This window comes from Lacerta agilis, chromosome 1 (assembly GCF_009819535.1).
Source record: "Lacerta agilis isolate rLacAgi1 chromosome 1, rLacAgi1.pri, whole genome shotgun sequence".
Classification (NCBI taxonomy): domain Eukaryota; kingdom Metazoa; phylum Chordata; class Lepidosauria; order Squamata; family Lacertidae; genus Lacerta; species Lacerta agilis.
The window spans coordinates 16,051,821-16,074,730 of record NC_046312.1 but is presented as its reverse complement, the minus strand read 5'-3'; the positions used below and the strand labels follow the sequence as shown (position 1 = coordinate 16,074,730).

The 22,910-nt window shown below is 45.1% G+C and overlaps 1 protein-coding gene across 2 annotated transcripts; it reads left to right on the top strand.

Annotated features, from left to right (window-relative positions):
• Nucleotides 1-2,210: 2,210 nt before the first annotated feature.
• YY1 (YY1 transcription factor) lies at nucleotides 2,211-16,752 on the top strand. 2 transcript variants are annotated; one of them, XM_033139797.1, is made up of 5 exons: nucleotides 2,211-3,057; nucleotides 11,954-12,104; nucleotides 12,848-12,908; nucleotides 13,256-13,414; nucleotides 15,556-16,752. In XM_033139797.1, exons 1-5 carry the CDS (start codon nucleotides 2,322-2,324, stop codon nucleotides 15,736-15,738), a joined length of 1,290 nt encoding a protein of 429 aa, XP_032995688.1. In that variant the 5' UTR covers nucleotides 2,211-2,321; the 3' UTR covers nucleotides 15,739-16,752. The 2 variants fall into 2 exon arrangements, with proteins under 2 accessions (XP_032995688.1, XP_032995680.1); XM_033139789.1 differs by having other exon boundaries at nucleotides 11,942-12,104.
• The last annotated feature ends 6,158 nt before the right edge of the window (nucleotides 16,753-22,910 follow it).

The following is a 22,910-nucleotide window of genomic DNA, read 5'->3' as shown; positions in this document are numbered from 1 at the left end:
CTAGCATCAGTGGCACTCCCTATGGCTATTTATTGAAATCCATTAGCCATCATTAACTGTACATTTAGTTTGTTGCCAGTCTGACCGTGGCACGCTCCTGCATGTATAAGCTCACCTTCATTTCTCAACTAGCACAAGCTAAAAGTAAGCTGTGATGGCAGGACAATTCTCACTTCTCCATATCTAAGTTAACTGATGTGAATGCACAACACTCAGTCTCCACAAAAATATTTTCCTAATTTAAATCATCCTCACCCTGATATAGTTCATTTATAATTCGGAAGGAAGATTGAAAGACACATTTGAAAAGTATGCTTGTTTCACATAAAAGTTCCATGAGTTATATGTGTGCAATTTTAAACAAGAAAATAAAGTATTTTAAAAGAAAGTCCCCCACATTCACTGAGATTTCTACAAGGTACACTAAGTAGTGTCCCTGAAATGTTTTAAATGTTATGAAACATTACTCTGGATCTCATAGGGGGGAAATGGTTAAATATTCTAAAGCAGTAATATAAAACCTCAAAATATAGGACTTCCAACTCCCATCAGAGCCAGCCAGCAAGATCAGGGGTGATGGGAGTAGAGTCCAGCAACAGCTGGAGGATCTTAAATTATAAACTATTACATTTTACACAACAGCACACATTAATTGAATTCAAGCTAACATAACCATTAATATTGTAATCCAAATAAACACAAGTGGAGAACGGAAAGCAACCATTTCTGCACCCATTCTTGAATGCAAAGTTTGTTTATTTATTCAAAGCATTTACACCTTACCCTTCAACCAGAAAAGCTTCCCAGAGCAGTTTACAAATCAATGAAAACTACGCAGTCCATTTCCTCAGGTGCTGAATCAAAAAAGCCAAGACGCAGAAAAGAAAAGCAATAGGAAGAAGAGGTTACACTCTTAAGCACAATTTACTGGAGCAGATTTACAAGCATCACCGAAACCAGCCTCCGAATATCATATGCATTCGTCCTTCACGGGCGTCCCCAGTTTGCATAGGATCGCGAGGCACGTTGCCCTGAGCTGTAAAATGTTCGATAAGAGGCACCTCTCCAGAAATGCCTGTGGGGCAGCGGCAGCTCAGTTGCCAAAGGGAAAATAAAGGCAGCGACGTCTCTTCAGGCGATGCGGCGAGCATCCAATTGCAAGAACGGGAACCAGTTCGCTTCCCAAAACGGAGCGATAGCGGCGAGCCAAATCTGGAGTCTCCCGGAGAGAGGTGCGGTGTCGTTTCAGCTGCTGGCGGTTTGGGGAAGCAACGGAGCCTCCGCATCTCCTGCCTGGTGAGGAAGAGCTCTGCATCTTCCGTTCCTTTTTGGACGGCCCTTAAGGGAGGCTGCGCGGCAGGATTCGGCGAAAACGAGATTCGGATTAGCAAAGCGAAGCGGCGAAAGGGAAGCCACGGCGAGGCGGCATTTTGCTCTTTTCCTCCAAGGTGGGGAAAATCCCCAGCCCGATGGAGAGGGCAGGAGGCAGTTTAAGTCTCCCCACCCTCCCGTCCCTCTTTTCAAAACTGTCCCCGGGATGGCGACACGTTCCCACCCGCCAAGGACTCTCTGAGGGAACCGACCCCCCCCCCGACCCCTCAGAAAAACGAGCGGCGCCGAAGTTGCTGCCGCCGCCGCCGCCACGCCAACCTGCCCAGCAAACCGGAACCAGCCAATGACCGTCGCGAGCAGCTCTCTGCAGAGAAGTGGGCGGGGCCGCAAAAAGCAACGGTCGACCCACCCGAGAGAAGCTTCGTCAGAAGCCAACGGCAAGCTGACTGGAACCCAAGAGGGAGATGGTGGTGGAGGAGGAGCGGGTGGGCGTGGCTCCGCGGCCGAGCTCCTTCGCGATAGGCTGAGCGCAGAGAAAGGGGGAAGCGGTGGGTGAGGCCGTTGGTGGGTGAGGCGTGGTTTGCGTCGTGGGCGGAGCCCTGAGGTCGAGCTTCGCCCGGCGATTGGCCCCCCGGCCGCGAAAGGGGGGCGTGTCCCGTCGGCAGCCGCGGCCTCCCTCGGGCCTGGATGGCGGGCGAGGGAGGCTCGGGGCGCCTGTCTCTCGCAGCGGCGGAAGTCTCGCGAGGCGGCGCGGGCGGGATTTGGCGGCGGCGGCGGAGGCTGCTGCCTGCTTGCTTCCCACCCTCCTCCCTCCCTCCCAGCGAGGAGCTGGTGTTTGTGTGGAAGGGGGAGGAGGCGGCCGCGGAGGAGGAGGAGGAGAGGGAGAAGGAAGGCAAGCGAGAGGAGCCTGAGCCCCGCCGGCGTCGGGCGGACGAGCGGAGCCGAGGCCCGTCGCTAGGCTCGGGGCCGCCGCCGCTGCGCCCGCCGCCATGGCCTCGGGAGACACCTTGTACATCGCCACGGACGGCTCGGAGATGCCGGCCGAGATCGTGGAGCTGCACGAGATCGAGGTGGAGACCATCCCGGTGGAGACCATCGAGACCACCGTGGTGGGCGGCGAGGAGGAAGAGGACGACGACGACGACGACGAGTGCTGCGAGGACTGCGGCCCTCACCACCCGCCCCACCGCCGGCACCACCACCACCACCATCACCACCACCCGCCCATGATCGCCCTGCAGCCGCTCGTCACCGACGGCGACCCCAGCGGAGGCGGCGTGGGCGCCGGAGGCGGCCAGCTCCACCTGCACCACCACCCGCACCACCAGGAGGTGATCCTGGTGCAGACGCGCGAGGAGGTGGTCGGCGGAGACGACTCGGACGGCTTGCGGGCAGACGACGGCTTCGAGGACCAGATCCTCATCCCTGTGCCGGCACCGGCCGGAGAGGACGAGTACATCGAGCAGACTCTGGTCACCGTAGCGGCCGCGGGGAGCAAAGGCGGCTCGGGAGGGGGAGGCTCCTCTTCGGGCGGCGGCCGGGTGAAGAAAGGTGGCGGCGGCGGCAGCGGGAAGAAGAGCAGCAAGAAGAGTTACCTGGCGGGGGGAGGCGGCGGTGGAGGCGGCGCGGCCGAAGGGGGCGGCGGCGGCGGCAGGAAATGGGAGCAGAAGCAGGTGCAGATCAAGACCCTGGAGGGGGAGTTCTCGGTCACCATGTGGGCCTCGGGTAAGTGGAGCGGCCGGGCGGGGCTCGGCACGTTGCGCGGGGAGGCCCCCAGGGTCCGGGGAGCCCTTATCCGGGCCCGGCGGGCACTTTCCCCCCGTTTTGTTTTGAAGGGAGGCCATGTTTGGATGTGTGTGATGGGCGCCGCCATGTTCATCTCGCCAGGGCAAGTATGGCGGCTTCCCCCGAAAAGATGGCGGGGTCTGCGCTTGCCTCTGCCTGATTGCCCGGCTCCCTCCGGCGGGGGGGAAAAGGGAAAGAAAGATGGCGGCCACGCCAAGATGGCGGCCGGGAGGAAGAGAGAGAGAGGAGGGGAGGGGAGGCGGCGCGCCTGCCTGCCTGCCTGCCTGCTTGTCCGCGCGCGCGCTCTCCTTCCTTCCCCTCCCCCCATTCATCTCTTCTCGTTCTCTTAGTGACTCCTGGACTAGGCCGCAATGGCGTAGTTTCTGCAGTAGGGGGAGGGAGGGAGGAGAAGGGAGGCGGGGCAGGCACGCGGCGGCGCGGGCCGAGCTCGGCAGCCCTTTCCCTCCCCTCCGCCAGCCTCTCCCCCTCTCCTCGAACTGCCTCGTTTCCGTCCCTTTCCCCCCGTTGCCTCCTCGCCGTGTATCCTCCTTGCTTTCTTTCTCTACCCCGTGACAGACTCGGGGCGACCTTTAAACGTTCCCTTTCCCCCTCAGCCTCCTCGCTGTTCTTTTCCCTTCGCCGTCTTTTCAACCTTCTTTCCTTCCCCCACAAGCAAACAGATAAGCCGTTTCCTTCCCTTCCCTTCTTGCGCCCCGCCTCATGTCCGTTTCCTTTCCCCAACCAGCGACCTCGACTTCGTAGCGCTTCCCTGACTGGTTCCTCCTCATTTGTCTCCTTCCTCCTGGGATTTTGGCTATGTCTCCCTCTCCTCCCCATAAAACCCCCCGAATAAATTCCGACAACTTGAGGTCTGTTCAGGAAGCGCGGCTTTCAGTTTTGCTGTCAGTAAGTCGGGTAAGCGCCCTGGTTGCCGCCTCCTTTCAACACCAGAACTGAGACCCTTTACATGAAACACGTTTCCCAAACTGAGCCTATTTTCACGGTTCCTATACTCGTGAGTGTGCTTAAAAGTCTGGTTAGCTGACACCTAGTGGGGTTTTTAATAACTTGAGGGGTCTGAGGGAGGCCTAAAATTAGGCGCCTCGATCACTGACATCAGCTCTGGAGGAAGGAGGTGGATCTTCTCCGACCCTGGAAGCTGGATCTCTGGCAGAAGACACGCTGAGAGAGTGCCTTTTGACTTAAGAGGTGCTGCCACCTCTTCTTATTACACAGCAGGTGTGTGAAATTGACACTGCCTGCCTCCAGATCCAGGATATGTTGTTTCAAGGGAATTGACCTCAGCAGTAAACAGTGCTTGTGGTTCCTGCCTGTATATATGGGTTAATAGTAAAGGGTAAGCAACTTAAGGGTTTTAGAGTTCTCAAATGGTTTCTTCAAGTTAAATAGAGTGTTAATGAATGGAGAACCTACTACCATTAATCCTTTAAGTGTCCTAATCTATAGAATTGCAGAGTTGGAAGGGACTGTGAGGGTCATCTAGACCAACCCCCTGCATTGCAGGAATGTGTCACCCAAGAGTCTCATGCTCTACTGAGTGAGCTATCCCAGGTCATACTCAAGTAGATCCCTTGAAGTATCGCCTACAGAAACATAAAAATGCGTATGAATTTTGCTCCTAGTGTTGTACAATATATGCCTGCTTGGCTGATTAGAACACAATTCATGCACATTTCAGTGTGTTAAGTGAAAGAAACATAAATATTTGCTGAATTAACTTGAGTTTCTAGCTTATTACTGCTTTGGTAATACATAGTTTTAGAAAGCCCTGGTGTTAAAAAGGCAACTTTGTATATTAATAATAGCAGCACAACATAACCCCCAGGACAGAGTAATTGTTTTAATCATTAATAAAATAAACACTGCCAGCCAGGAGCACAATCCAAAATCTATGACTATACAGTCTACATAACATTTGTGCTGTACTATTACTGTACGTGATATTTTTTCATTGAGTAAATATATCATTACATTGCTTAGAGACCAGTGACAGGTGTGTTTGGTGTGCTTTCTGTAAATCAGTGGTGTCCAAACTATTTTCAAAGAGGGCCAGATTTGATGAAGTGAAGGGCTGTAAGGGCCGACCAAATTTGTTGAGCTTTTTTAGGATTGAAGTTGTTGAGGTTTTTTTAGGATTTTACCCCAGGAAATAAACTGCCACAGGGGCCGGGTTAGGCCCCCAAAATGGACTTTGGACATGCCTGCTGTAAATCCAAACTACTAAGCACAATCACTTACCGTAATTTAGAACTAAGTCCCATTGGATTAAGTGCAACATCATAGCTTGATCCTGTGTGCTGTCCAAAAACTATCCCAGAACAGATTTTATTCAGTGTGTTTAAAGTTTCCAGTGAATCCCCCCCCCCACCTGCCCCCCTTACTCTTGGTTATCTTGTCCTCTGGTACTTCAGAGAAACTGAGCAAGTGGCATGCTGTGACAATCTAAAATGATTTTTTCATAGCCATATCACTTTATTGACCACACTGATAAATTTTCAAGTAATTGAGTTTTGTAAGTGATTCACTGATTTCATAATATGTTAAATGGAGAATTTCTGAAGTGACATACCCATGCTTTCTTAGAAGCAAGTACTACTGATATAAATGGAGCTTACTTTCTAGTTAGTATGTGCAGATTGTAGCCCTATATGCTTTGTGCTTGTGTTAAGCAGCTTTACCAAATATTTTACGATGCAGAAGCTATTGCCAGAGGTTTCCAAAAGTCTAAGATCAATTACCTGCATTGAGCTGTGGATTTTCAGGCATCTAGTAAGGTGTCTGGAGCTACTGATGTTGGTGGGTTAAATGAACTCTGTTAGTTATGGGCTCAATTCTCTCTGTTTCTAAATCAAAATCAGTGCATTAATCCAGGCTTGTTTTGACCTTGTATAAATAATGCAATAGCCTTCTCTGCTGAAATGTAATATGTATATACACCCATTATTTCCTGTGGTGCTCTGAAGCCTTGATAGCTCTCGAAGTCCATCAGCCTGCTTATATAATTTAATTGCGTACCTGCCCTGTTTGATCACAATGTTGTGCTTGCTCCTTTTAGGGGCCACTTTGCAGACCACTAGTTCAAGGTGTGCTTAACAGAAGTAGCATAATTGAATTCTGCCTTGCACTCTTAACAGTGGGATGTATCTGAAATACTATAGTATGATGATCAAACACAAAAGTCTCGACATCATTTTTTTATGCTGTCTACTCAGCCGCCTCTTTACCTAGTATTATATTGTCTTTGTGCTATTATGCTCCTCTTTTGGATTCTCCCAAGTTCTGAACAGGAGTGCTATGCATCCCTCAGGTTTGGGAATTATGGTGCTGGAGGAGACTCTTGAGAGTCCCATGGACTGCAAGAAGATCAAACCTATCCATTCTTAAAGAAATCAGCCCTGAGTGCTCACTGGAAGGGCAGATCCTGAAGTTGAGGCTCCAGTACTTTGGCCACCTCATGAGAAGAGAAGCCTCCCTAGAAAAGACCCTGATGTTGGGAAAGATGGAGGGCACAAGGAGAAGGGGACGACAGAGGATGAGATGAGATGGTTGGACAGTGTTCTCGAAGCTACTAACATGAGTTTGGCCAAACTGCGAGAGGCAGTGAAGGATAGGCGTGCCTGGCGTGCTCTGGTCCATGGGGTCACGAAGAGTCGGACACGACTGAACAACAACCCAGAATCTTCCTATAGCCTAGTTTAGGTGGTATTTAATGCCCTCCTGCAAAAATAATTGTTGTAGGAACAATTCTGCCAGTTCTGAATTTGAATGTTATTGAATAGGGTAGGATTTGAGGAGGATGTGTTCAGTTACATTAAATGCCACTCCCTTTCAGATGTTCAAATAGTTGAACTGGTTAAACTTCATAAACTTCTCAGGTGCCGTCTTCTGAAATCTTGAATGCATCTTTTTACATATCCTGTGTTTTATGGTATGGAAACCAAGTCTTGGTAACCAGTTCAACTTGCTGCATAATTGCATTTATGTTGTGCCTTATCTGAACTTGTGACAGTGGAGGTCAAGAACAGTTCTCAGGAGTTCTCTTCCCCCCCTTTTCATGCATGTGGAAAGCCTAATAGTTACTAGCATAATACCCTGAATTACTAAAAAAAAAATGTGTTACTACACCAAATACCATGTACTTGCTCTCAATTTAATTTTTAAGTTTGGGGTTGAGTAGAGTTGCTTCTTAAGCAATTTAATAACTTGCAGCTTTCAAATTAAGGGAAGTCCTAAACTTCTGTTGTCATTCTGGGTAATTAGTTACATTCCAGGGTCTCATTATAGCACAAAGCTATTTCTCAAACCATTAAAAAATCCCTCTCAGAGTTAGTAAGCTGAAAACTATTGCATGGCTATTGCACTAATCCTTGTCAGATAGCATCTTCTAAACTAGGGGTGGGTAGGTTGTGGCCCCCTATGCTCTGTTGGACTCCATCTCCCATCATCCCTGACCATTGGCCATGTTCTCTGGAACTGATGGGAGCTAGAGTCCAACAACTTCTAGAAGGCCACAGGTCCCCCACTCTTAGTCTGTGTGCCATCCCTTTTTTCAGAAGCCTAGTACATCTATGTCACTCCAGACTGTAGGTGGGGCTAAGATGTTTCAATGCTCTTCTGAACTAGGCACTACTTCCACATAGAAATCCAGATATCATTGAGAAGCATTTTAGCCTAGTTTCTCTCCCCACCCCATTGTATAGTTTTCAGCAGTACAGGCGTGTCTCATTAATAAGAATTCAGTGCAGTAAGATCTAGGTCAGAATGCCCAGAAGTAGAAATGTAAGTTTAGATCCTAGTTATTAGAAATTCAGCATGTATCTGCATAATATGATGTCTTCAGCCATATCACCTGTGACCACAGGCATCCTATCATGTTACGTTTAAGCCCCAAATCGTCCACTGATGCCATTTACTATTCTTCTGAAACTTGACTGCATCCACATCAGTGCTACTGGATTTTTTCTGCTCTGTTATTTTTTGGTTGCTCAAGCCAGTTTGGGGTGTCATTATGTACAGAAGATAAATGAACCAGATGTTCACCAGAACAGAGAACAGGTATAATTCATTTGGTTTTCCAAATTTGGAAGTGGTCACTATGTGAACAGAATGCTGGACTGGATGGATGTTTGGTCTGATCCAACAGTGTTCTTCTTAAATTCTTGCATTCCCGATGCTAGTACCAGTAATCTGTTCTGCATGACAATATACAAATACCATACTTTTCGCTCCATAAGACGCACCTAGTCTTTAGAGGAGGAAAGGGGGGAAAGCCCCATTTTTTTGAGGATCAGCTCATAGTTGTGCAGCTTCTTTAGGAAAGGAAAGGGAGCCATTTCTACAGTTTCCAGACAGATAATCTAATCAGCCAGTCACATGTGGCTGGGGAAATAAAAAGCCTTGGTCTGCAGAACATTCAACAATAGAGGCCTGGGCAAGGGGGCGGGGCCGGAAAGGGAGCCAGTGACCCTTATCTCTCTTCCCTTCTCTCTTTGTAAAAAATAAATAAATCATGATCTGCTTTGGGCCCCTGGGCAATTCGGCTCCAGGGACCACACATTCGCTCCATAAGACACATTTCCCCTTACTTTTTAGGAGGAAAAAGGTGTGTCTTATGGAGTGAAAAATACGGTATTATTGCTCAAACTGTGCATACAGCTTGCTTCTGCTAGGTTAGATGATCTTTCAAGTTAGGGTCCCAGAACCATACACTGTGAAACCTAAGAACAAAGCAACAACAGCTCGTTAATCTCCAATCTTTGAAGGTATAATCATCCACCCTCAGATCCATTGAGGATTATTGAGGGTTTCTTTACCAGAGAGTATTCAACTCATCCAAGTCCAATAATTCAGGATACTTAAAAACAACTTAATATATATTTTTCTTTTTTAAAAATTACAGAATGCAAAATGATTTTCCCAGTTAACAGCAATGATTCATCCTTAGCACATAATTGGGGACATGAGCAAGTAAGATTTATGGGGAAACTTCAGAAGCACTGACATGCATGCAGACCAGCATTATATCCAATCTCATTTCATTGTCTTTACTGTGTAATGCAAGCTTATTTGCTGCTGCTTACCTTTGCTTCTTTCTCCCATGGCTCCTTCAAGTCGTCTGTCATGTTACTTAAATCCTCATTCTTTAACCAGACTTACCATCTGTATTCATAAACTCAAACCCACTTTTCTAGAGCATTGATCATATTTGAATGCCAGAAGTGTAAAAAAAAAATGTTATATAGGAATTCTTGAGATTTGGACAATATTCAGGAGGATAGGCACCCCTATCCTCCACTGTCTCCCGCAGTTTGGCCAAACTCATGCTAGTTGCTTCGAGAACACTGTCCAACCATCTCATCCTCTGTTGTCCCCTTCTCCTTGTGCCCTCCATCTTTCCCAACATCAGGGTTTTTTCTAGGGAGTCTTCTCTTCTCATGAGGTGGTCAAAGTACTGGAGCCTAAACTTCAGGATCTACTACTTGAAAATTATATTTAGAGCCAGTGGTGGCATTCACAAAGAATGAAATAACTGTATAGGTGTTTCACTAGGAAGAATTTTCAAGGGTGGGCTATTCTCGATACATCTCCTTGTTAGCTTATGTGGAAACTAAAATAATGGGATCAATTCATGAATTTCCCCCTTTGCAGCAGACATTTGACAAGTTAGCATATGGCTTATTCATTTCTTACATGCAAATATTTTTGGATAGTGTTAGGGGTAGAGCTATTCACTATTCTTTGTTACAGGGAGTTTAAACTAGCTAATTTATTCTTCAGTGGAGGCAGGTATTATTGCATAGATCTGCCCTCCCACTTGCAAGGTCATTGAAATTAGCATCCTATATCCTCTGAGTGGAGAGAGTTACTATGTAGTTTCTGGTCCTGCCCATCTTGATGCATGGGTCTTTTCATTGCAATCGCCACCCCCCCCCTACCTAGCCAGGGTGGGTCATGAAGTGGGCTTTTGGCTAAATATGTGTTCTAAGTTTAAAGGAGGCAGCATTCAACCCCATATCCATTCCCTGCACAATTTTTGAGAGCCCTAGGAGAGGAAGGAATTGCTTCTCTAGGAGATCAATTGCTACTGGTAGTGATGGAGGGGAGCACCCAGATGGCCTGACCACCCTGTCAGGCAGGGTGGATCTGCTAGGTCGGTGCTAACCCTCATAGACAAGAAGGACAGAGCAAAATGGGTGTAAGCCAGCGGATCTTTGGGCTACCCTGCCCTCTGATTCTGGATAGTGGATCCGTCCACCTAGGCCCTAGGGCTACAGAAGTGGATTAGGTAGCTCATAGAAGATGGCATGGCAGCTCCTGTACTGAGGGGAAGGTTCAAGAGGTGGAATAGGATCTACCACCCACTGCACCATTTGAAAAGTTTGCAGTGCTTATCTAGGGCCCTTGTCTGGTCTTTGATTGCTGCGATGAAAGAGGCGTTGCTGGGCAGCTTTAACTAGCAGGCTTTCCTTCTCCCCAGACACCTTTGCAGGCCTTCGCCCATGTCAACAGACATCAGGACTGAAAGCCTGATGCACACATTGACAAGATGTGAAGGCTTTTTGCCAGATTATGATGCTTCCCCTGAAGAAGTGGGTGTCTACAGCAGCCACAGCACAAATTAGTTTTGAGATACAGATGATCTGCCCAGCATTCATGAGCAGGCAATAGGGACAAACATGTACTTGTTTAGACAGACCATGTTATTTCAAAGACTCACAATAGCAGGCAGGGATCACAAGACCTTGTTCACTGCTGCAGGAAGCACTGTACCTGCCATGCAATCTCCATGATCAATCCTCCTGGCTCATTCAGTTCTCATCCATTTCCAGACCTGCACAGCACTTCTGGGATCCTTGGAGATGCTTGGAACTGCTTGTTGGTTCTCAGCTGCTCTTTGGCAAATTGAGCTGTCAAGGAAGTTGGACAGCAGAGAGGACAACAAGGGGGCATGCTGGGTTGGGGGGTGGCAACTGTGGATCTGTAGGAGTCCCCCATCACACCCTCTCACTGGAAGCAGTGGGAAGGGTTTTAAAAGGACAAGCAGCCATTAAAGGCAAAATGGATGGGGGATCACTTGCCCCTTTCTATCCTGCCTGTAGAACAAAGGGGCTTCCTTCGCCACAGTCTCTCCTTCTCCCTTTGCCCTTAAGATTGCTTTGTTTGCGCTGTGCATTTGGTAGTTTAAAAAAGGAAGAAAATGAATTGATAATGAAATACAGAAACTGTTGAACACCTTATAACAAGCTATGGCAACAGATTTTGATTACCCAAAATGTTCAGGTAGCATATGTGCCCTGCCTGCTGTTCCATGTCTTTGTTGGGCTGGGGATTATTTTTCTAGCAAGGAATTGGCAGTTGAAGAATTCAGTTCTTTAGAATTAAAAATTCCGAATTCCTCTTTACTTTAAGAGGGAATTACTGTATTATTAAAAGCAAATGGAAGTTAATTGCCACCTTATTGATCATGCTGTTGCTAAATTAAGCTGAAATTGGCAGAGTTGCCAGTGTATATATTTATAGTTGCAACTCATCATACATTGAATTTAGCATTGTATTCATTTGAAATAGGAAATAATTGCATGTTCTGTAAAGTTAGTGTTTAGAACTGGGATGGAGGGCTCCGTAAGCAAACAACCATTTGCCAATGCATTTTATTATCTTTTTGACGCTGCATATGAAAATAGCTTGAGGGATGTTTGCTAGCACTAAGGGTGGGGGAGGTTGTACTAAGGTACAAGCCTAGCCAACGGTGGTGTCCTTCGAGGATGTTAAATCAAAATTCAGTTTGCTCTAATCATTTCAGATGACAAAAAAGACATTGACCATGAGACTGTGGTGGAAGAGCAGATCATTGGTGAGAACTCCCCTCCAGACTACTCTGAATACATGACAGGAAAGAAGCTACCACCTGGAGGAATACCTGGCATCGATCTTTCCGACCCTAAACAGCTGGCTGAATTTGCAAGGTAAGTGGTAAGAGAATTGCTTTTCTAGTAAAAACATTATTCCATTATGCTCATTCATAATTATCAGATACTGAGAAATGATCTTTCTGGCATAAGAGTTCAGTCACTGAGATAGGAATTGTGAGTGTGAGAATGCCCTTTATTGTGTAGTTTAAAGGCTCCCAGTTCATCCCACAGTGAGAGCAGGTTACCCCCTCAGGATCTTGATCTTACAGGCATTTCCTTTAGTCACCCTTGACCAGCTTCCATCACTCCGTGGTTTTTCTTCCTCACCATAGAGACTATCATAATTGCTGTGAAATTTCTTCAGAGTTCTCTCTCTGGTTAGGTTATTCTGGAATAAATTATCTGGCTTGTCTGCCATATTCCTCAAGTTTCCAGATTCCTGTTTCAAAGTCCATCTTGCCTCCACCCTCTGGGCTCCATATCCTTAAATGTGCAGAGATAGGACCAATCCCAGCACCTCTTCTCACTTCCTAACCCTGTTCCTTTGAGGTTTTCTTTCCCAGCCAAAGTAACAGCTTCCCCTCCCTCACAGAAGCTGAACTACAAACTGTTTAGTTTCCTGGACAGTGGAATATTTCATGCCATTGCACTAGCTCTGCCAATCAGTTTGAGACTTTGCCATCACAGTTGCAATATGATACAGATGGTTTATGCCAGAAGATTACTTTGTTAATACAAAGCAAATAAGAATATATTTTCTTTTCACTGATCAATGCTGTTGTACTTTTCTTTGCAAGAATGAAGCCAAGAAAAATCAAAGAAGATGATGCTCCAAGAACGATAGCCTGTCCTCATAAAGTGAGTAAAATATTATGACTGCTGATGGCCAGATAGTCAACAAAATGCTTTTTTAACTTCAGAGTTGATGCTTATAAAGACCACTTCTCTGTTCCTTATAAAAATTAGTATGAGGAAAGTTGCATACATTTTGTATTGTATTGAAGTTGTATTGTTTCTGCTGATGGGAAGTAGAAGGGCCATGGTAACTAGGAAAAAGGAAAAGCAGCTCATGTATTAAAAAAATTAAAATACCTGAAAATGACTTGGCAAAAAATGTGAAGAGGCTGAATGTGTTTTAGTAGAGCACCTGGAAATTCTAGTTGTAATACAGTCCACTGATGGACCTTCTTTGTATTCTCTCGAAGGGCTGCACAAAGATGTTCAGGGACAACTCTGCCATGAGGAAGCATCTGCACACTCACGGGCCTCGAGTACACGTCTGTGCGGAATGCGGCAAGGCCTTTGTGGAGAGCTCAAAACTAAAGCGGCACCAGCTAGTTCATACTGGAGAGAAGCCCTTTCAGGTAACTCCCCCCCCCCCTCCAAATACTCTTGCTAGACATTTATGCTACATGTAGATTTCATTCTGAGGCTCAAAAAACCCGAAGGTACCTGTTCTCAGATAAAATTAGGTAACACCAGTCAGAGGGCTGGAAAGAATCTAAATGTGTAGACAGAGGATAGATAATTCAAGCAACTGCCCAACAGGCATTTCACACTAGATCTTTTCCTATCCTGTCTTGGGCCATTCATGATGACATCTTTCCATAGTTAGCAGGAGGTTTGAGATCAGGTCTTATAACAAGCAGCAGACTTAATAGCTGCTAGGCAAAATATGCCTAGCAAAATGTAATTACATTCATACACACCACACAAAAACAACCCCCCAAGCATTTCATTTGCTGGCTGCACACTTCATTGTCAGAGACTTAATTACTGGAACACTTGCAAGCAGTTGATGTAGATGGAGTGCAATATATTGAGAACTGTTTCTCCCTTTCCTGACATGCTGCATTTTCCCACTACAGGCCAGGCCTCAGAGGTTATATAGGTGTGGGATGTCTTTCACTGATAAGTCACACTGTCTAGTTTGCCAGCTCAAGATGTACAAACTGGACAACATCATAAACAAATTGTATGTGTGTTTTTTTCTCCTTGAGGTTTTTAGAATGTGCTTGTATGCAAACGTTTGTAATAGGAGCAATAAACAGAAATCTAGACAGTGGAGAAATTCTGTTCACAATCCTGTTCCTATTGTGAAAGCTGACACTCTTAGAACTCTTAGAACTGTTCTTTTACCTCTTAGTAGTAGTAGTTTGCCATAGCTGTTATTTATATAAAGCAATCAAGAATTGACTTTTGCCATGTTGTTGAAGCCAGCCATTCATGCCTCTTCATCAAATGTTCTTCATCCTTTCGTTGGCAAAAATCTCGCAAGAGGGCTGTGAATGAAGCCGTGCATAGAAACAAGTCACAGATAGTGAATGCGCAACTTGGATTTCAGTGGATAAAATGATCATTGTCTTTATCCTTCAAAGAAGTACTTTGCTTGTTTGTGCCTGCTAAACTGTTCAGACAACACAGGCATTGCACCATAGCGTTTATAGCAGAAGTCTCCAGACTATGGCCCAGGGATCAGATACGGCCCAAGGGACTCATTTATCTGGCCCCCAGCAACCCCCACTGCCACCGCATGCTCTTAGCGGCGCAGCGCGGTGCAGCTGCCCACTTCCAGGTCGGAGGAGGCCTGTGTACATGCACACAAGCTATTTCTGGTGCTCCTCCAACTCGGAAGTGTGCCAGAAATAGCGTGTGTGCACACATATGGGCACGCGCTCCCCCGGCCCGCTGCACAATCGGTGCTGGAGACACCGGCCCGAGGCATGGTAAGTTTGCTGACCCCTGGTTTATAGGAAGGAAGGGGTGAATTCTTCATGTCCATGGGATTCCTAAGTTCTTGGCTGGAAAGCCTGCTATTTGCAGTGATTTTTCAAATGTAACGTTGTAGTTAATTGGTGTACATGTATAATGTATTTTCCTGGGGAAATGTGGATTAAAGAGTAAAGGTGGTGCTTATAGGCTTATGTAATGTTACCTGGACTACTACTCAACTGCTTTAGAAATGTGAAGCTTTTTCTTGAGATATAACTTACTGCTAGTAATTTCATGTCACAAGGTATAGAATCATACCTTGTATGATTGTATGCATTGTAGAGTTGGACCGGATCCTGAGGGTCATCTAGTCCAACCTCGATGAGCACCCCCTCAATTCCTTCACCCAAGTCATTTATAAAGACGTTGGAACAACAATGGCCCAGGACATAACTCTGTGGCGTCCCACGTTACCTTTTTCCAGGGTGACGGGAAACTGTTAGTGATCACTCTTTGTATTCAGTCAGTCAACCAGCAACAAATATGATCCTGTGTATGGAAGTCCATGGGTTTGAGTTTCAGCTTCATTCTGAATATTGTATGTTTGTATTGCATTTTTAAAATGATTGCCCGCTGTCTTGTGACTACTATGAGAGACTGTATAGAAATTGTGACGAGGAAGTGTCAGCATGCCATGAGCAAACTAATAATAGTTTCATGTTCACAGTATTTGAGGCAAAAATATTAGTTTTCCTGAGACATGCTCCTAATGCCCTGTGTTTTCATTCAACAGTGCACGTTCGAAGGTTGTGGCAAACGCTTTTCACTGGACTTCAATTTGCGCACACATGTGCGAATTCATACTGGAGACAGGCCCTATGTGTGCCCTTTTGATGGCTGTAATAAGAAGTTCGCTCAGTCAACTAACCTGAAATCTCACATCTTAACACATGCTAAGGCCAAAAACAACCAGTGAAACTCTGCAAGAAGAAAACTCTTGGACTCAAAGCATCTTACTTTACTGGAGAATGGTTGAAAATGAATTTGCCTCCCCTTTGTATATTGTTTCTAGGAAAGAATTTAAAAAACAAACAAAAAAAGAACCCTACACGCCTAAAGGACTTGTTTTTGATAAAGTGGCAAAATAAACTGTAAGGGTGCATTGCTGCAATGCTCGATTTTGCTCTATAATTTGGGTTTCGAGAGTACGGTGTTTTTGTAAAGCGTGGCCCCACCTGGAGGAGGCAAGACAGTTCATGGACTTGCATCAAAGACAGTTCTTTCTACAACAGTGCTAAAATTGGACTTTTCACATTGTTATAAATATGAAGCTCACCTGTTGCTTACAATTTTTTAATTTTGTATTTTCCAAGTGTGCATATTGTACACTTTTTGGGGATATGCTTAGTAATGCTATGTGTGATTTTTTTTCTGGAGGTTGATAACTTTGCTTACAGTAGATTTTCTTTAAAAGAATGGGCAGTTACATGCATACTTCAAAAGTATTTTCCTGTAAAGAGAAAAAAAAGTTATATAGGTTTTGTTTGCTATCTTAATTTTTTTTTGGTTGTATTCTTTGATGTTAACACATTTTGTATAATTGTATCGTATAGCTGTAATGAAATCATGTAGTAACAAATATTAGATGTGATTTAATAGTGTTAATCAACTTAAACCCATTTTAGTCACTTTTTTTGGGAAAAATACTGCCAGATGCTGATGTTCCGTGTACTTTCTCTTTGCCTGTTCAGTTAAGGAAAGTGGTGCTCAGTTGTAGAATGTATTGTACAGGCACTGACCTTTTAACAACACCTGATATGTACATCCCGTGTAATAGAGTGGGCAAAAAAATAAAACAGTGGTCCTGAAGAAAGAATATGGCAGAAAACAATCTGTAAGCACAGCCTATTTTTCTTCTGTTGTCCAGGACAAATTATAGTTCTTTAACATCCCAGAAATTGGATGCTAAATAAAACTCAAGTTACCTTAACTACCCCCCTCCCCTGCATTCAATTAGATTTTTAATGCAAGTGGTGTATCTTCATCATAGCACTAAACCCCCAACCTGAATAACTTTAAGCAGTTGTGGAGATTTTGATCTCTCTGGGTCATATGGAGCCTCCCATTGGGCACTGCAGCTTTGACAGTGAAGTTTAGCTTTTGTTTTTTACATTCAGCAAGTGGTGGAGCAGGACAACCCATAGACCTCTGCTGCCTTGGTCTGATAAGGTAAGGTGATGATAGCTGCACCCATTAGTGGGGTGAGCCGGGCATGTGAATTGAAACACCAGAATTCTGAAGTAACCTGTCCTTGGCCGAGGTGGGAGGTGGTTCTTACCCTTGATAATCTATAGAGCAGTATAGTGCAGGTTGCATAGTTTTGTTGAACAGAGCTGTGTTGTATAGTTGCTGTCATTTTTCCTTCTTGGTGTCCAATAGCTGCCCCAAGTACCAAAACAGCAACAAGCTAACTTGGATTCTGAGCCGAGAAAAGGGTGGCTTCTGCATCAGTGATGTGAATTTAAATGATACAACCTATTTTGTCTGACTGTAATGCGTTACTGTTGTACAATAATTCTGCATAACCTAATCAAGGGACAATGGCAAGAAACTCTGCAGGGCACCCAAACCCCACCCCTGATCACTGGAAATTTTAGTAGCTCCTGAGGCTTCTGAGGGCACTCCCCATGCTCACAAGAATAGGACGGGATTCATCCTGCACAAGGACTTCTCCTGGCACAGCAGAGTCCCTCCCCACCCCGCTGCATGTTGGCTGAGGGCGTTGGGAGACTCTTTAGGACCTTGTATGTGCAGGAGGGGGGCAGACTGAGCCATCTGCTTAGCTCTACATTGAATTCCTCTATTTTAAACTTTTAAGGGCTAGGAACTGGGGGCAAGAAATGAGTTTCTCGACAAGCTGAAATCTGAACCCTGTACCATGTGCTGCAACTTCTGTTTTACACTTCTGCAGAATTGTAGCAGCTTGTATAACCGCTTAAGAGATTTTTAAAACCTTAAGCGGTTTATAAATGCTTTTAAATAAACACAACCCTGGTTGTACAGAAACGTCATTGCTGCAATGAATCTGCAATTATTAACGAAGATCTACCTTGCAACAGGACAGAATGGGTATATTGCTGCCAGTTTGCCCTCAGTGTCTGATTTTATATTCGAACTGGATGGAAAGTGGGAATACAATTTTCATGTGTCAGCGACGCAACAAGAATAGCGTAAACTTTATTGTTTCCAAAATGTAAGTCTCTTGGGCTTAAGTTCTTAATATGGGGAATGGGGACTAAGGTACCTGCTCAAGACAAGGTTTCCCATCTTGAAGCATCACTTCTGCAATAGTTTGATAAGGAATGGGATCTTTTGTTTCTGGAGAAACTTGCCCACCAATTAAATTCATTTTGGGGCCATCTCAAGGCAAGCCTTAGTTTTGTTCCTGTCTTGCAATATAGTGATATCATCTGTCTTAACTCTGCTTACACTAACATAAGCCAGCATTGGTAGGCAAGTGTGTGTTTATGGGCTCAACCTAAAAATAAATAAATCCTTTTTTTCTTTTACACTTTGCTATGTAGCACTTGCAACTGTGTGTGCCTCCGTAGAACCATATTTGTGCCTAGCATGACATCAGGTTCTTTGTAAACTGACAAATTCATTTACTACTTTCTGTACTGCATAGCTAACTGTACATGGTAACTTACTCTTATGTGTGAAAAGCGGCTTCTAAACTTGCTAACGCTGATTAAATTTCAGTTTGTTTTTTTTTTTAAAGGGAAGCAAGAGGAAGATGAAGGCAAGGGAAGTATTTGCTAGTGTTCCTTTTTCATCGTCTTGGTGTGCTGGTGTTTTTGAAGAGTCTTGAAGAAGAGTGCTCTTGTTGCAGATCTCTCCTAGAACTTAAGAGCTGGAGATGTTGATAGCTGTCCATGCAGATGGGGAGCTGGTGGGAGTTTGGAGGTTTAGCCACCCCTGTGTGAGAGATGCAAGGATGCTACTTCATCATGGCACATGCCCCTTGCAGGATGCATCTGAAGAATACATGCAGGTCCCACTTTCTGAACACAATGCGTTCCCAGGAAATTATTTGTTAGGTGAGCATTTGCATATAACGAGCTGATGATTTTCATTATTTCCTGTGAACAAGTCACAGATTAGAAATGTTCACAATCTCCCTCCCTCCCTGAAAAGGCTGCTGCTGACCAGCAAAACAGAAATAAGTAAGGAAGTGGGCAAACTGGTTGTTTGGATATCTGAATCAGCTGTCTGTGTAGCAAGGTTTGGGTATAATTCTTGGTGTTCAGCTAGCAGATTTTGGATAACTAGCGTACTGATAGCGGAACCTGCATGTATATTTAATTCCTAAAAGAGAATTTAGCCTCTGAATTCCACCTTGGGCAATGTCCACTTGCATAAGTGGGACTTTGCTTCCTCTCATCTGTGTGCCCTCAGAATCTGCTCTTGTCCTTGAGACTTCTAAGGCAGTGTTTCCCATACAGTACTTGGATCTCCAGTTGTTTTTGGACTACAGTTCCTATCATCCCTGACCACTTGTCCTAGCTAGGGATGATGGGAGTTGTAGTCGAAAGACAACTGAAGAACCAAGTTTGAGAGACGCTTCTAAGGCTTTTAACTTCACCTTTAGAAATTAAAGGTAAAGGACCCCCGACAGTTAAGTCCAGTCGCAGACTCTGGGGTTGCGGCGCTCATCTCGCTTTACTGGCTGAGGGAGCCAGCGTTTGTCCGCAGACAGTTTTTCCGGGTCATGTGACCAGCATGACCGCCACTTCTGGCAAAACCAGAGCAGCACATGGAAACTCTGTTTACCTTCCTGCCAGAGCAGTACCTATTTATCTACTTGCACTTTGACATGCTTTTGAACTGCTAGGTGGACAGGAGCTGGGACCGAACAATGAGAGCTCACTCCATCGCAGGGATTTGAACCGACGAACTTCCGATCCTCATTTAAAAAATACCCACGAGTGTGCTGAACCTGAATAGGTATTTCAGTGGTGGGGAACCAATAGATTCCCTGTGCTGGACTCCGCTCCCATCAGCCCCAGCCAATATAGCAAATTCTGAGAGAGTGGTAGTTTTAGTCCTGCAACATCTGGAGAACGTCAGGTTCCCCACCTTTGATGTAGCATAACCCTGAGGCTGAAACGTACCGGCACCCTTTGGAGTTCAGCGGCTTCACTCTTTCCTTCCCAGGACGTTACCTTATTCTCTGCTCACTATACACACACACACACACACGGAAACTCGGCCCTCCAGCTGTTTTGGGACTACAACTCCCATCCTTAGCTAACAGCCTGTGGTCAGGGATGATGGGAGTTGTAGTCCCAAAACAGCTGGACGGCCGAGTTGGCCTATGCCTGTACTAGCACCTCACTTTTGGTATATAGGACTGAACGTTACATTAGTCAGTGAGCTGGATGAATTGTAGCAGCATGTAGGCATTTCACTCCTGCTGCAGGAACAGGAATGGAATCTGCTAATCACAGTTGCTGGGTCCCCATTACCACCATTCATTGAGGACAATTCTAAGCTGCGCAGTTGGTGCCATCTTTGACATTGGAGGCAGGTCCCTCTCGTAATTGCCATTCCCTTTGTAAGGTGGAACGGTCAAACCCTCTTCCAGCATCGAGGGCAGGGTGGTTGGGATGAGTGTACTGGCTCCATCCCAAAGTTGCCATTCTGGATGCCTTCCACCTTCTGAAGGAGGCAGCCCCGACGAGTACAGAAGGCTCTCCACAGATATCCTTTGGAACCCTGGAAAATCGAGGATGCAAAAGACAGGAAGCCTCCATGATCACAGGATGCCCCCTGAATCAGACGATCACTTTTTGTGTGGGAATAAGAGCACATTTATCCCCCATGATTCCTTGCATGGTTACTGAAATTGTGCGCAGGAGATTATCCTTGAAGGCTAGCATTGTAAATCAGTTCTACATTACTGAAACAGCAGTATTGCAAAATTGCAAGTATGCTTTTTGATTAATTTTGATATCCGAGTTTGAGTTTTATATATGGTAAGTTCTGTGGCTATGGATCTCGACTGGTTTTAAAATATGATGCTAATGCACACTTTGTGAATGTGATGTTAACGGATGTGGGGTTTGCAAAGGACTTTGCTTATTGCAACACAGTATTTCATCATCGCTCCATTCACTTGGATTGTAAACTTCCATGAATGGATGGAGAGTTTGATGCATGAAAGGGACATGCAACTCTCCTTCCATTTCTGGAATTGCAAAAAAAAAAAAAAAAAAAATGAGCCAAGGGAACAAAACTACAGCAGCTTCCAACAGGTAACCTCTGCCTTTGAAAATAACAGCACTTCCCTATGAGAAAAGCACTACAATTGCTTCTTCCAAGTATTTACTGTTTCAACCAATTCCCAATTCTGATCTGCTTAGCACAAGTTCTGAAGACATTTTCTCAGCGAGAAATGTCTTGCAACCTGTGGCTGGCTTGCAAGAATTTGGAGCTCTGCAAGAACCATCAACAGATCTGTTGCCTGCATTGCATTGGGGGTTGTCCCATAAAACATACAATTGCATTATCACGTGGGAGTGAAATACAGATGCACCTTTTGATGAAACTACAGTATTATTATTTTTTTAAAAAAAGATTTATTCATTCTGCCTTTATGTACAACAGTTACAGAATACTGTACAAAAAAAGAGAGATAGTTGTCATTGCTTTGAATTGTTGTGCATAAACAGCTCCGATAGGTTTCACATTCAGTTTGAGTGTCCTTGCCAAACAGGCAGCAAAACATTCAGTATACCTCCAAGGTATAGAAGCTATGAACCAGTTTTACAGGTTTCTCCAGCGTAACATTGGTTTTAAAATGCTGTTATCTAGGTAGGTATTTCATTACAAGGTATTTCATTACAAGACCAGCCAGCCCTATTGCGCCTCTGTCCCCAATAAAAAGGGTAAAATACCCCCCCCCCATGGCCATCAGCTTGTGGGAGGTTATTATCAGTTGTGTTGCTTAAAGGTGGCTCCCACCACCACCTCCTGCCCAAAATTCCCTTCTCTAAATCTAAACTTTTTAGCACTTTATAGAGCACTGGTCTTCAGCAGATACATCGAGACCCTCAGCTGGATTAGGCCTTGCTCTAAAGTCATTCACAGTAGTAGCAGCAGCAACACCGCCATTTTCTTTTGGGCTTGCATGTTCTTGAGAGAAGAGCAGCAGAAAAATAACAACGAGAAGAGCGAGCATATCAAGGAGGAAAGACTCGAAAAGAAAAGGAATAGGTCTCACATTGCATGGCATGGTTAAGACAAGAGTTTCTCAAAGTTGGGTGTCCAGTTGTTTTTGGACCACAATTCCCACTGGTTCTTGTAACTAGGGATGGGAGTTGTAGTCCAAGAGCAGCTGGAGACCCCAGGGTTAAGATAACCATGGTTGGGGAAGAGCCATGGCTGAGTGGCAGAGCATCTGGTTTGTCAATTCCCAACATGGCCAGGCAGGGCTGGGAAGGAGACCCTGGAGAGCTGGTGCCAGTACTGAGCTGGATGGAGCAAACGTCAGACTCGACATATTACAGCTTCCCAATTGTGCTTTGGATATGAAAGGTTTTGAGGAAGACCCCCTTTCAACAAACCATGGTTGACACAAGTGACTCTTGACTAAGAAGTGTTCACCAACAGGTTCTCTGTGTTGCTCTGTACTAAATAGTGACGCGAATATAACTCCTGCTCCACTAGTTTTTCTAAATGGGTCAGATCTAGGAGTTATTTGCCTTGCGGAGCTTTGAATTCCTCTTGCTTTTGACCTTAGGAATTTCATGCTACCTTGCACCATGTCCTGCTCACATGGGAAGCGTTGAAAGTAAGGTTCACAAAAGGGATCAAACCATTGCAAGAAGTGTTGAAATGTTGGGTAGTTACAATGGAACGGTCTTGGGGGCGGGGTGCACATTTTTATTTATTATTTTGTTGAAAATAATAAAATAATAAATAAACTTAATAATAATAACAAAAGGTTCAGAGAACATAACTTGGAAAGAGGAAGTCACCTGTAATTATTCCAAGGGATTATTACTAGCTTTCTTTTTCTAGCTTCAAATGTGTGAAAATTAGTCAAGGGCTAATTTCAGTTTTACCTCTGTCAGTAGGATGTTT

Bases quoted from the DNA above. Each gene is read 5' to 3' on its own strand.
- YY1 (XM_033139789.1), top strand. From the start codon at position 2,322: ATGGCCTCGGGAGACACCTTGTACATCGCCACGGACGGCTCGGAGATG. The intron at 3,058-11,941 runs GTAAGTGGAGCG...TAATCATTTCAG, and splicing joins GGTCACCATGTGGGCCTCGG to ATGACAAAAAAGACATTGAC. The intron at 12,105-12,847 runs GTAAGTGGTAAG...TTTCTTTGCAAG, and splicing joins CAGCTGGCTGAATTTGCAAG to AATGAAGCCAAGAAAAATCA.